The sequence below is a fragment of the Gadus morhua genome, chromosome 10, assembly GCF_902167405.1.
Source record: "Gadus morhua chromosome 10, gadMor3.0, whole genome shotgun sequence".
Classification (NCBI taxonomy): Eukaryota; Metazoa; Chordata; class Actinopteri; order Gadiformes; family Gadidae; genus Gadus; species Gadus morhua.
Genome location: NC_044057.1, coordinates 22,238,335 through 22,250,530, shown reverse-complemented (window position 1 = coordinate 22,250,530; position 12,196 = coordinate 22,238,335). Strand labels below are relative to the sequence as shown.

Below are 12,196 nucleotides of genomic sequence, written 5' to 3'. Positions count from 1 at the left end.
TAGAACAAGTATCCTTTTGGTTCGTACACACACACACACACACACATGCTGACCCACTGTGTACTCATACTGTATCATACACATGCAGACACAGCGAGGCAAACATGTCTGAACACAGTTCACACACATTCAAACAATGACACACCTGCATACTAAACACATGCAAACACAATCACACTCAAACACACACAGAAGCAAACATGATAAGGCACACACACACTCACGCACACACATATGCACACAAACACCCACACAAACAAACAAAAACCTAATCACAAGCACACACACACATTCACACATTCAAACACTCAGGTGCTTCCGATCCTAATGTGAAGGCAGTAGATGGTGTGTGAGAATGTTATTGATGGTTCTGTGCCACCAAGTTAAGGTTATTTCTTCAGCCCCCTCTGCGCTACAAGGAGCTGAGCCTCACAAGTTCTCCTGTAGGACAGCCTCAATCCATCACCAGCATCTGCTGCCTGATGCCAGAGTAGCTCACACACACACACACACACACACACACACACACACACACACACACACACACACACACACACACACACACACACACACACACACACACACACATGTATCAATATATGTGCAGACAACCCTTTTTTATAAACACACATACAGATGTGAAACATACGCTTACTAATACACTCTCAATTACACACACACGCACAAATGCACACACACACACACACTTCCAAACACACTCACACACCCATTCTAATATGCACTCACTGATACATTTATACTTACAGTTACACACTCAGATAAACACACACACACATTTAAATTCACAGACACACACACACACACACACTTTCACTCACCCATTTAGACACCCTTCTCTCATACGCACTCACTGATACAGTAACACGATCATACTTGGGCTAGTACATGGCAGAGGAGGCAGAGTGGCGGGCCCTGTGCCTCTTCTGCCCCCCACACTCCCTTACGCAGTCATCTAGCTGATACCCAGCGATGAGCTCCCTAGGCGATGAGGGGGTAGATCCCAGTGTCCCGCCCCCACCAGCCGTAGCCTAGAGGGATGCTTTAGTGGACTGAATGCAGATGTACTCCCCTCCAGGCTACTGTGTCTCCGGTTCAGTGTTCCGTTCTCCCTTAGATAAATCTTCATGTCGGCTATAAACCCCACATGTTTCATTCAGAGAGCGAAAAAAACATAGCTGAGCGTTCGGGATTCAAATTGAATCCCGAACACTAAATAAGGAATTAAAATGATTCGGCCGAAATGAAAACATTCCCGTCCGTCAAGACGTTGTTATATTAGCGCTGAGTGACTGACGGCGTCTGGGGTCGTTGGAGAGGTGTCTTGATTTATTGGTGTCAGTGTCTGTCTCTGGCTGTGGCTCCTCGCCAGGTTTCCCGTGCCCCAGGCGTGGCTGACGGGGACTGCCTTTCACTCAGGTCACCATTAATAACAAATGCTACCGTCTGCCGGGGCCCTACAGCACCGTTAACCAAGAGCAGCCGCACTCCCCGCAGGCACACACACACACACACACACACACACACACACATGCACGCAAGTACAGGCGTGCGTGTATATATTAACAGACACACAGGCACAGGCGCACACTTGCACACATAGACACATACACACTCAAGCATGCACTCACATGGGATAAGTAATGTGTGTGTGTCTACACACAAATGCATAAATGTGTACATGCACACGTAATGATGCACACGCTTGCACACTTTTTACATTGGAGTTGATGTGGCTATGGAGATGTCCTATCCCCACCTACTCAGCCCGGGAGAGTATTGTGTCAGGATAGACAGGGACACACAAAGGGGACAGTGGGGTCAATCCCAGTGTGCATCAGGATGCTCCTTATCCTCCTTACCACATCTGTTACTGTCTAATTCATGCGTTAGACGTACATATGGTATAGAGAACTTCATTCTCCTATCTGACCGTGTAATTATCTATCACATTTTGGTAAGAGTTTGAGATATCTTATCAAACAGCTACATAATGTTGTATTAAACCAGGCTTATGGCAGAATAATGCCAGCAGTGTAGCAGATCTGCCACTCTTTTCACTCTGCGATGAAGCTCCTTCAAGCTCCCTGGCAAGCTGTCTCGCCAAGCTAGTTTAGATCCATTAAGGCAAGGTCAAGTAAACTGGGTCCAAATGATGGGTAATTCAACACAGAAGGGGGTCACTCTCTGGCTCTCTCTTTCCCGCTGCCACTCGCCCCTCTCCTTGTCTTGCTATCTTACTCTTTGTCTTGATTTCTTTTTATATTCCTCTGCCTCGTTCCCTCCTGCTCTCTCTGCTGTGTTCTCTTTTTAACTAAATGTTTGGTTTTTGTTTGTTTGTTGTTTCTTCAGATCGTCGAACAAGGCAAGAATGCTAAAAGCTACCACTACATCTTGGCCAACATGGTAAGTTTGTTTGTCTTTTTGCATTCATATATTCATCTATTTATATCCTAGTCACCATTCTACACAGACAACCTTTGTAGGACCCACAACATTGGACCAAACAGTGTTTTCTGGCTACCCCTTTATTCGCAGACTTGCTCTGACAATAAAGTATTATCATATCGTATCATGATTAAGTTTAAAGACCAAAAGATGGTACTCAATTTCCCCCAAAATATAGCTATTGTTAAACGTACAGTATAGGGCTTCTATAGCACTCAAGCATTAGCCAGTCTGAGGTCTTTCCCCTTTTTCACTGCTGGTTAGCTTATTGCTTCAAGAAGATAATCAGAATACATCTTAGTAGAAGCCAACCGAGCAAGAAAATACCAAACTAAGTGAATCAAATGAAATGTAATTCATCAAAATGGATACAAATTAGGTTTAAAATAACAGAACGATAAAAGAGCAGGGAGTTCAATGGAATTAAGTCAAATTCAGAATAGATCAGACCAGTAAATACGAACCCAGAATATAAAGGAGACATGGAATGAGCCCCGGCTTAAATTGGAGTGCTGGACGTGAGGTCTAATTGTTCCCGACGCTCCCAGTTTGCGGCGCCGCGCAGCGTAGCTGGGGGAGATAGACAGTGAGAGGTCAGGCGGACAATGTGCACAGGCTAATGTGCATTAGCTCCCTTTGTCGGCTGCAGTTTTCTTCCAAAGCACACGGTCGGTAGACCCATACAGCTCAATCTAGGGCCCCGCTAAACTCAGTGAAATAAGAGCGAACATTTATATCAACAGAAGCTTTGGTGAAAACCAGCGATAATATGCAGCTGGGATCTTTTAGATTGGCTCAATATTGTTATTTTTTTGTCTGGCCAGTCTCCCAGATATAATTAAAAAATTAGAATTCTTGGACGACAGCAAAGACATCAATGCTAAGTGGCATAATAATATATGATGAGCTCATACAAATATGTGTGTTTGTGTCTGTGAATATCGAGTTGTAGCGTGAAGGCAGAGGGCATTGTTTAGATCCACAAATACAGAAGCAATACGTTTATTACTCGTAGCCTTCATTCAACCTCCTCCTCTTCTTCCAACCTATGTGTGAGCATCGGCTAGAGAAATACGGATCTTGTTTCTATAGTAACCTGCTCATCCTAATGCACTGCATTAACCGGCACATGGAGCAGAAGAAGGTGAGGGAGAAAAAAGGAGAAGACACAACAGACATCTGTTGGGCGGAGAAATATGGATACCTGGCAACCCAGATCCATCAAGATAGGCATGAGACGGAGCCGGAGATTGGATCCTTCTCTTTTCCCTTCATCTCTGCCGGGCCACCCATCAGCCCCGGCCTGTCACCGGCAATCCCTTGGTCCCAGAGAGTGGCAGGCACACACATTCATCTGAACCTCTTGGGCGGGTGGGTCGAGGGGGCGTCCAGGTTTCCCTACCTACAGCCACTGCTCTTATCTCCTTTTATTCGCATTTTAGCAGAGTAAGGTTTCCAAATGTTATATTTTCAGCCATTTGTCACAATATTATGCATTGATTCATGGCTGAGAACAAATGTGCTGTAAGTCGCCTTGGATACAAGCCTCTCCTAAATGACCAGAGGTAATTGTAATGTATTGAGTTATGTCTCCGTTCAACTCGCTCAGATGCAGAACACATAACAGTGACTTTTAGAAAAAGCATGGTAAGGTGTGAGGTTGAGGCAGTGAGAGGGGAGGTCTATGGATAACTGGAAGGTGATGTTTATCACCTAGAATTTCGGTATAATCCAGAGAGACAGACTTGTTTGATCCGCATATAAAAGCAGCTGTCTTTGGACGCAGTTGTTGCTCAGTTGAACAGCCCAACAGTGTAGAAAAGGCGTCCCATAACAACCAACACATTTTCCCCTTTCGATTATCGGCCTCTCTCTCTCTCTCTCTCCTTCTTGTCAAGGAGCATGGCTCTTTGCCATGCTCTGCTCTCTTTAACTCCCACTCTCTGCATCCCTTGCTTGAAATCCTGGCAGACAACCTACTGGGAGACTGGATGTGGCTCTTGTTTCACCCCCTGCTCCCTCTCTCTATCTCGCTTTCTTCTTCCGTCTCTCTTTCTTCCCATCTCTCCCTCTGTTTCTCTTGATCATCCCTGTCTCCCTCGCTCTTCAATCGTCCCCTCTCCTGCAATTTCCTCTCTCACTCTCTCCCCCTCTCTCTCGTTCTTGCTGGTCCTCTGGCCCTTTCTCTGTCTTGCTTGCTCTCTCTTTCAAACTCTTCTCTCTCTCTCTCTCTCTCTCTCTCTCTCTCTCTCCTCCATCTTTTTGTCGCCAGAATGTGTTGGCTCTACCAATCGATTGCTTCCTTTCTTTCCCCTATTTCTTTTCATTCTGTCCATTCAGATTCAGAGCGACTCCTACAATGTGTTGATCCGCCCATTGTGTAGAGTAGCTTATGGTGTTAACCACGGCGCCTGTGCGATTAGCTGCAAACCTTTTTGATCTGATGTGGGCTCTGCCTCTGCCTTTACCACCGCCCGTCTCCCTAAGGGGGGGACGGGGTCGAGCTCCGGCATGTCTAATAATGTCGACATGAAAGACAGATATTCTGTTTCGGTAGAAGCAATTAACCCCCATGCCCTCTGCAATGGCTGAAACCAGGAGACGCAACCCTGCGCACTCTCCGGAGTTGCCCTTTCGGCACAAATCGCTTCATTTGGAAGCCTTAGTGAGAAGCTTCTTCGCTGGTTTCTTGATCTCTTGTACATCCAATGTTCATAATCACCCTGTAACACATATACACTACAGGATTTGAGTAAACCAACACTGAATGGCACTCCCTGAGCCATTCGTGTCTGCTTGTCTGCTCGACCCTCCACCTACCTGACCGATGGTCTTTCCCGTTGTCCATCCGTCTTGGTGATATCGGCCTGTCTGTCCGCTCATCTGTCTGCGTGTCTGTCATCGCAGGGGTTCCTGGACATCGACCTGACGGACCTGAGGAAAGGCGGGGCCAACATCACGGGTTTCCAGCTTGTGAACAACTCTGATCCGGGCGTCAGCCAAGTGGTGCAGCAGTGGATGGAGTTTGACAACAAAGACGTCAAAATGCCCAAGAGAAGCCTCAAGGTATCTCTTCTCTGATGGGGTTTTCCCCTTTTCTCTCTAAAAACCCTTTGATGCAAGCACTGCACCGCTTACCACTTTGCTTCCCATGGAGAACAGTGGGAGCATGACATTTAACCAGATCGTTTTTTCTATAGTAACCATAGCTTGCCATTACCCATGTGGTTCCTGTAAAATGTAAGCTTAAAAAATAATGAAACATGAACCAAGAGAATCTGGGTATATATTTTTATATATATATTCATATACTTCCATTGAAACCACACGTCTACAAACCATATCTCACTCCCTTCCTCCCTTCCAATAATATTATGCGGGCTATATCTTTATCATTAGTTTGACGTCCACCGGTTTGCCTTGTGTTGTTCCTCCTCCGCAGTACACTGGCGCCCTGACGTACGACGGTGTTAAAGTGATGTCCACGGCCTTCCAGAACCTGAGGAGGCAGAGGATCGATATCTCGCGCCGGGGCAACGCCGGCGAATGCCTGGCGAACCCGCCGGCCCCCTGGGGACAGGGCATTGACATCCAGAGAGCACTGCAGCAGGTCCAGACACACACATGCACGTGCACACGAGCACACACGTGCATGGACCATAGCACGCACACACACATGCGCACACATGCGCACACGCATGACGCACAAATGCATGCAGGCATGTACACACCCAGGCGCGCACGCAGGCGCACACACACATCACCGCGCAGATACAGATACACATCTACACACAAGAGTAAGCAAGACGAACAGGGTTTACAAAGACATACAATAATACATCTATCCGAATATTAGATATATGCCAATATATATATAACCCCAAGCACAAACCCACACACACATAAACACATACTCATATGCACACTAGGAACACACACTCCTTTGCCCACGTGTTCACATACATATTCATACACACAGATATTGCACACGAATACTTGCGCGCATACTTGCGTCATTGAGTGGCACCTAGGCTAAGCACTCTGGAGTCTGGGCTGCCTGAACAAATGAGGTCTCATTCTGTCGTGTAAAGTTCACATTAAGTTGTAGCAGAACTCACCAGTATCAAAACTGACATCGTTCCCAGTAAACAAAACCCGCAGGCCACGTGCCTCGGCTGTGACCGTCATGAAATATGACAACAACAATTGAGTTTGGTAATGCAATATTTGGAGTGGCTAGGGCTCTTGATGTCACACATGGGCACACACGCATGGTTTCATACTCAAGCACGCACATTTTGAAAATGACCTAACTTTTTCGAAGTTAAAGTTGCAAATGTTTGTGTTTGTTTGTGTGTCGGTGTGTGTGTGTTAGTTCGCCTGCATACCCATCCTACATTTGTGCACAACATTTGACTAATGAGCTTAGTGCATCTGTGTGTGTGTTTGTGTGCGTGTGTGCGTGTGTGCGTGTGTGCGTGCGTGCGTGCGTGCGTGCGTGCGTGCGTGCGTGTGTGTGCACAGCCCCTGGGCTCTATGTGCAGCATGGCTGTTTGGAGGCCTGGTCAGAGTTAATCTAGCCATCTGCCTGGGGACGGACTGGAGATTGAAGCCTCAGTCGCTCAATTAACTTCAGTGCACAGCCAAGACAAACATACTGCACCACACACGCCGTCTGGCTTGCACTGCCAATGTTCACATGTGTACCGCAAGCTTTTACCCATTGCAAACAAATCCTATACAAACTTTCAGTGCAATCACATTGCATGCCAACAGTCTGCACGCGATCGCTTGCTGCTCAGCTGTATTTGAAGAAATGCAGCGTAATTGCAAAAGGGTGCCCTTTTTCTTAAAGCTCAATTGAAAAAGAACATCCCCGATTTATTGTGTGTACAGGTTCGTATCGACGGGCTGACCGGTCACATCCAGTTCAATGAGAAAGGGCGCAGGACCAACTTCACTGTCAGCGTGATGGAGCTAGCTCTCTCTGGACCCAAGAAGGTTAGCTCACCGCCTGAATACTGACTGGAGAATACTGAGAATGGGTCTCTACCGCGTTTACCAAACATTATTTTGGTTACATAGCATTGCAATTTATAGAATTGGGGCTTTATGTTATTTTTACTGTTTTACCTGTATTTCTTTTTGCTGGAATGTATCTCTGTGATTCTGATTATGTTATTTATTTCATGTGTTATTGTTCTGGTGTTTTGCTTGCAGTATTTGTAGTGCTCTTCTGCACAAAAAGCGTGAAGAGTATTATTTGATTTCTTGTCGAACATATAAAGGACTAGCCAACAAGCCTTTCACTGCAAGGCCGACCTTGCTAGATTTTGTCACTGCAAGGCTGACCTTGCTAAGTCAAGCAATCTCATGGGTTGTTTTTACCTCCTGGCTTTCCTCTTCTTTTATTATAGGTGGGCTACTGGAACGAGAACGAGAAATACGTGAACACGGCACACTTTGTACGGGGCAGCAACGATACCTACAGCCTCCAGAACAGAACGTACATCGTCACCACCATCCTGGTGAGAAAGACATAACACAGGGTTTTGTAAACGAGATATTGAAAGAACAGGTGAAATAGGACACAGGGTCACAGTTTGGTTATAAAATGGGGACTAAAGACTACGGAGTAAAATGTCATCTATTCATATTTCTTTCTTGAGCGCGTTCCTGTATTGCAGAGCAAGCACACAGCTGCCTGAAAATCAGTACTAATATTGTTATTTAGACTAGTTCTATCCTGCTCTCCCTCTACAGATAGAGTGCCTCCTCTGAATTATAGTTGGATGGGATGTGTGGGATTATGTTGTTTGGCTATTCATTTTCACGCTTTATGCAGTACATACAGTCTATACGGTCAAAGTGCATACATTGCATAACGCCATTATGTGTATACTCTGCGTTAATTCGAGAAAGCACATTTGCAGAGTGGTTCTTAGGGTGGTTCCTCTGAGCTTTGAACCAGGGGTTGAACCAGAACCAGGGCTGGATAGAATAACAGCAGCCTCGTCATCCCAAAGGCCTTCCACACACCGGCCCGTCCTTCAGCTGTCTGCCTAGCTCCCGCCGTCTTTATCTTTATCCGACACATCGATGTGGGCCACGTCTCTGGGAGCCGTCCGGAAACCGTCTGTCCAGAAGTCTGTCCGTCCATTGTTATCTTTTGGTGGGGAGAATAACCCCCAAACCACAGCGGAGCAAACCCCCCTGTCGGAAGGGCGAGGGGGTCGGCTGGAGGAGGCTGTGAGTGTGGGGGAGGTGGGCTGGAGAGAGCTGAGGTGGGGTGCATGAGTAAAGCCGGATTTACGGTCGCCGTGATGCGGCGCTTGTGAAGCGCGTGGGCAGTCCGCGCACGGCCGTGGTATTTATAGCCGCGGTCCCGCCGCGACGATGCCAGCCGCTGACGGACACCTCGTGCACCCTGCTCACGGCGCTTCGGCGTTTCTAAATGTTTTGTCATTTTCCGGGGGGGGAAACAAGCCTCAGGGCAGCGCTGATGAGTTTTGGAGCGAACGCGCCAGAGATGCTCTCTGACTCATCCTCTGTATGGAGGCGGAGCGCTGGGTGCTGCTGGGGCTCAGGCAGGTTCCTCTGGAGCGTAGGGAACAGGGGCGGCAGCGTCGTGTTGGGGCTCTGCTCTAGGGGGACGGCACATGTGAAATGAGCCCCTCACAGACTCAGGATGCAGGCGATTTGCCCCCCCCCCCCCCCCCCCTCCCCGCGCGCTCCCTGCCTCGCTCAAAAGCGAGTTTCGGCTTTAAAGCCTTCATGGCAGAGGGCGGTGTAAAATGTTTTATTAATAAACCTCTCCCCGAGATTCACTTGTTTTATGCTATCACTTTCAGTTGCAGCGGTGCGATTTTGTTTTCGGAAAACGCTTGTGGTTGTTTATTTATTTTTTCAGGTGGGGGGTAGGGCAATATCCTGTGTGGGGGCCGGCACAAACAGTGTTGCGGTGTAGCAGTCCATTACTGTGAAAGGTAATGGGCTGAGGGATTTTGTACCCGGTGTGTCGCTGCAATCCCTGCTGCGCCGGGCCTGTGGACCCAGACAAGCTTGGGTTGGCAGCTGTTCACTCCAGTAGCCAGGCTAGCTGTGTCTAATCTAGCAGCCAAGCTTGCTGCTTGCACACAACGGATTTTAGGCCAAAGCAGAGCCATGGGGCAACATTTTTAAGGCTTGTTTTTTTTTGTGTTTGTGAGCAAGGAATTGGTTATTAGATGGAGGTTGTGCACTCAACTACTACATGTGCATCTGTATTGCGTCTTTATAATGGGCTTTCCGACAGAAAGGCTAATGCGATACCAGAGTGAATCTAATTCCTGAAATTGTTCTACAAAGCTGTTGCTGGAATTGGTTTCAGTTGACGGCAAGCTAGATTCAGGGGATTCATATGTCTTGTGTTATGCTTGACACAAAATACATTATGTTTCAGCTATTGTGTTCAATCCATTTTGGATTGTGTTTATTCAATGTAATGTTTCTCTCTGTCTCTGTCTCCCTCTCTATCTCCGTCTCTTATTCTCTCTGTCTCTACACAACTACATACAGTATATGTACGTATATACTGTATGTATATATAAGCACATGCTGAATTGTGTGATAAATATCATGACAAGGTTTAGTCCTCTGAATTCTGCTATGTGTGCTTGTGTGTGCTTGTGTGTGCTTGTATGTGATTACGTGTGACTACGTGTGACTGTGTGTGTGTGTGTGTGTGTGTGTGTGTGTGTGTGTGTGTGTGTGTGTGTGTGTGTGTGTGTGTGTGTTTGTGTCTCGCCATTCATTTATTCCTTTGTTTGTTTTCGGTCTGTCTGTCAGTAGAGATAAAAACAGACTGCCACGGTCCTCTGTGCTTGACCTTTCCCCTCCCTACTGCCCCCTGTCTCCCAGGGGTGCAGTCAGGCTCTGGACGCCTGCCAGAAGCCTGACGGTCAAGGATTTTTTCGTGGTTCTTGTGCGTGTGTAACGCTGATTACCGTAGACTCAGATGCAACCGTGAGAGAGAGCAGCCTGATGAAACTTTGAGGATCATGTAAAATGCACAAAATACAAGAACAAGAGAGTCTTGGTTTCTTATTGCAAAAGATTATTTTTTTAAACAACTTGTTGGATTGTCCATTTATCCACTTATATAACTCCAGAAAAAATACTTGCCTCGTTTTTGTTGTTGTTATAACAGATACTAACAAAATCCCATAGGATACATCAGTGTCTTAAACCAAGGGGAACTGCAAGGCCCAGAAAGAGAACAGAACAGAGAGATCAGAAAACAGAGAGATAGACAGCCAGCAGACAGAGACCGAGAGACAGATGAAAGAGAGAGAGAGAGAGAGAGAGACAGCTGGAGAGAGTCACTTGAGAGCTAGAATGATGAGAGAGAGAGGGACAGAGAGAGAGAGAGAGAGAGCCCCAGGTGTAACGTGAGCTATAATCTTCTTACCCAACCAGTTCGGTCAATGTAATATGAATTGTCTATAGAATGTCGCATAATGAGACGGGTGGATTGGCTCTACACTGTTTCACAGCTTAATATGGTTGATACGTCACGCACACGCAGAGACACACGCGCACTGACACTTCAGAGTTGGAGGCGCCCTGACATCACTGTCCCTTTCCTGTTTGCTTCGCTCTGTTGGACCCTGAATTGAGCGCACACCTCGATGACACAACGCCACAGTAATGATAATGTTTAAGCCTACGATAAATTATACCTTATAGTTGCCAGGAACAAAGTACAAATGATACCTTGTTATTTCACGTAATTATCTTTCACAGCGATGCTTTCAGAGCAATAATTATATTTCAAACAGACTTTTTTCATGTCTCTATTCTTGGACGATAACCACAGCTGCACGCAAGATAATAGGAAGAATATCTGCTGCGACAAAAGGATTGATATAAATCAGTTTGAGACACATCCATCCTAGCTTCTCGGCTACTAAAGATGACAGCGTGTGCTAAATCTTTATTGATTAGCTATAAATCTGTCTCAGAGATAATCAGCACATAAGGGTGTCAACCCGTTACATCATAGCGTTGTTAATTCTATCATGTATCATGATTTTTTTTTTCGACATTGATGCACAGCAGTGTTGTTTGCAAGGCTTACTACATTACAACCGATGTTGGGATGTATTTTATATTGCATGGACATTATTTAAAAAAAGATTGAATGCTCCATTGTCACCACTTCAGCGCGGTGCTCAACCCATACCACCACGACGGCCACGGAGTCCAACACCTGTTTCCATGACGCTCTTCCTCCCCTTTTCCCCCAATCAGGAGTCTCCGTACGTGATGCTGAAGAAGAACCACGAGCAGCTGGCGGGCAACGATAAGTACGAGGGCTACATCGTGGAGCTGGCGGCCGAGATAGCCAAACACGTGGGCTACCATTACAAGCTCAAAATCGTCACGGACGGCAAGTACGGAGCCAGGGACCCCGAGACCAAGATGTGGAACGGCATGGTGGGGGAGCTGGTGTACGGGGTGAGCAGGACCGGGTCGGACTCCGGTTTTTAAATCTGGACCGGGATCTAAAGCCGGATTAGAGAGTTATGATGGGATCATCTTGTTTCAAGTCAAAACTGTTTTAGAGAATGGATTACAGTGCTGAGATTGTCCTGTTTCATGTCTAAATCATGATCTAATCCGTTTTATTGAATTGATTTAAGTCCTGAGATCATCCTGTTTCACGTCTAAATCATGACCTAAACCTTTT

At 46.5% G+C, this 12,196-nt stretch overlaps 1 protein-coding gene across 5 annotated transcripts in view; it reads left to right on the top strand.

Annotated features, from left to right (window-relative positions):
- Nucleotides 1–12,196, top strand: part of gria1a (glutamate receptor, ionotropic, AMPA 1a) — a 63,408-nt gene that overhangs the window by 22,036 nt on the left and 29,176 nt on the right. For all 5 annotated transcript variants that reach the window (XM_030368883.1, XM_030368879.1, XM_030368880.1 and 2 more), the window contains exons 5-10: nt 2,371–2,424; nt 5,374–5,532; nt 5,909–6,076; nt 7,363–7,467; nt 7,884–7,994; nt 11,758–11,964. In XM_030368883.1, the coding sequence (XP_030224743.1) occupies nt 2,371–2,424; nt 5,374–5,532; nt 5,909–6,076; nt 7,363–7,467; nt 7,884–7,994; nt 11,758–11,964 (804 nt within the window). The remainder of the gene's footprint in view (nt 1–2,370; nt 2,425–5,373; nt 5,533–5,908; nt 6,077–7,362; nt 7,468–7,883; nt 7,995–11,757; nt 11,965–12,196) is intronic.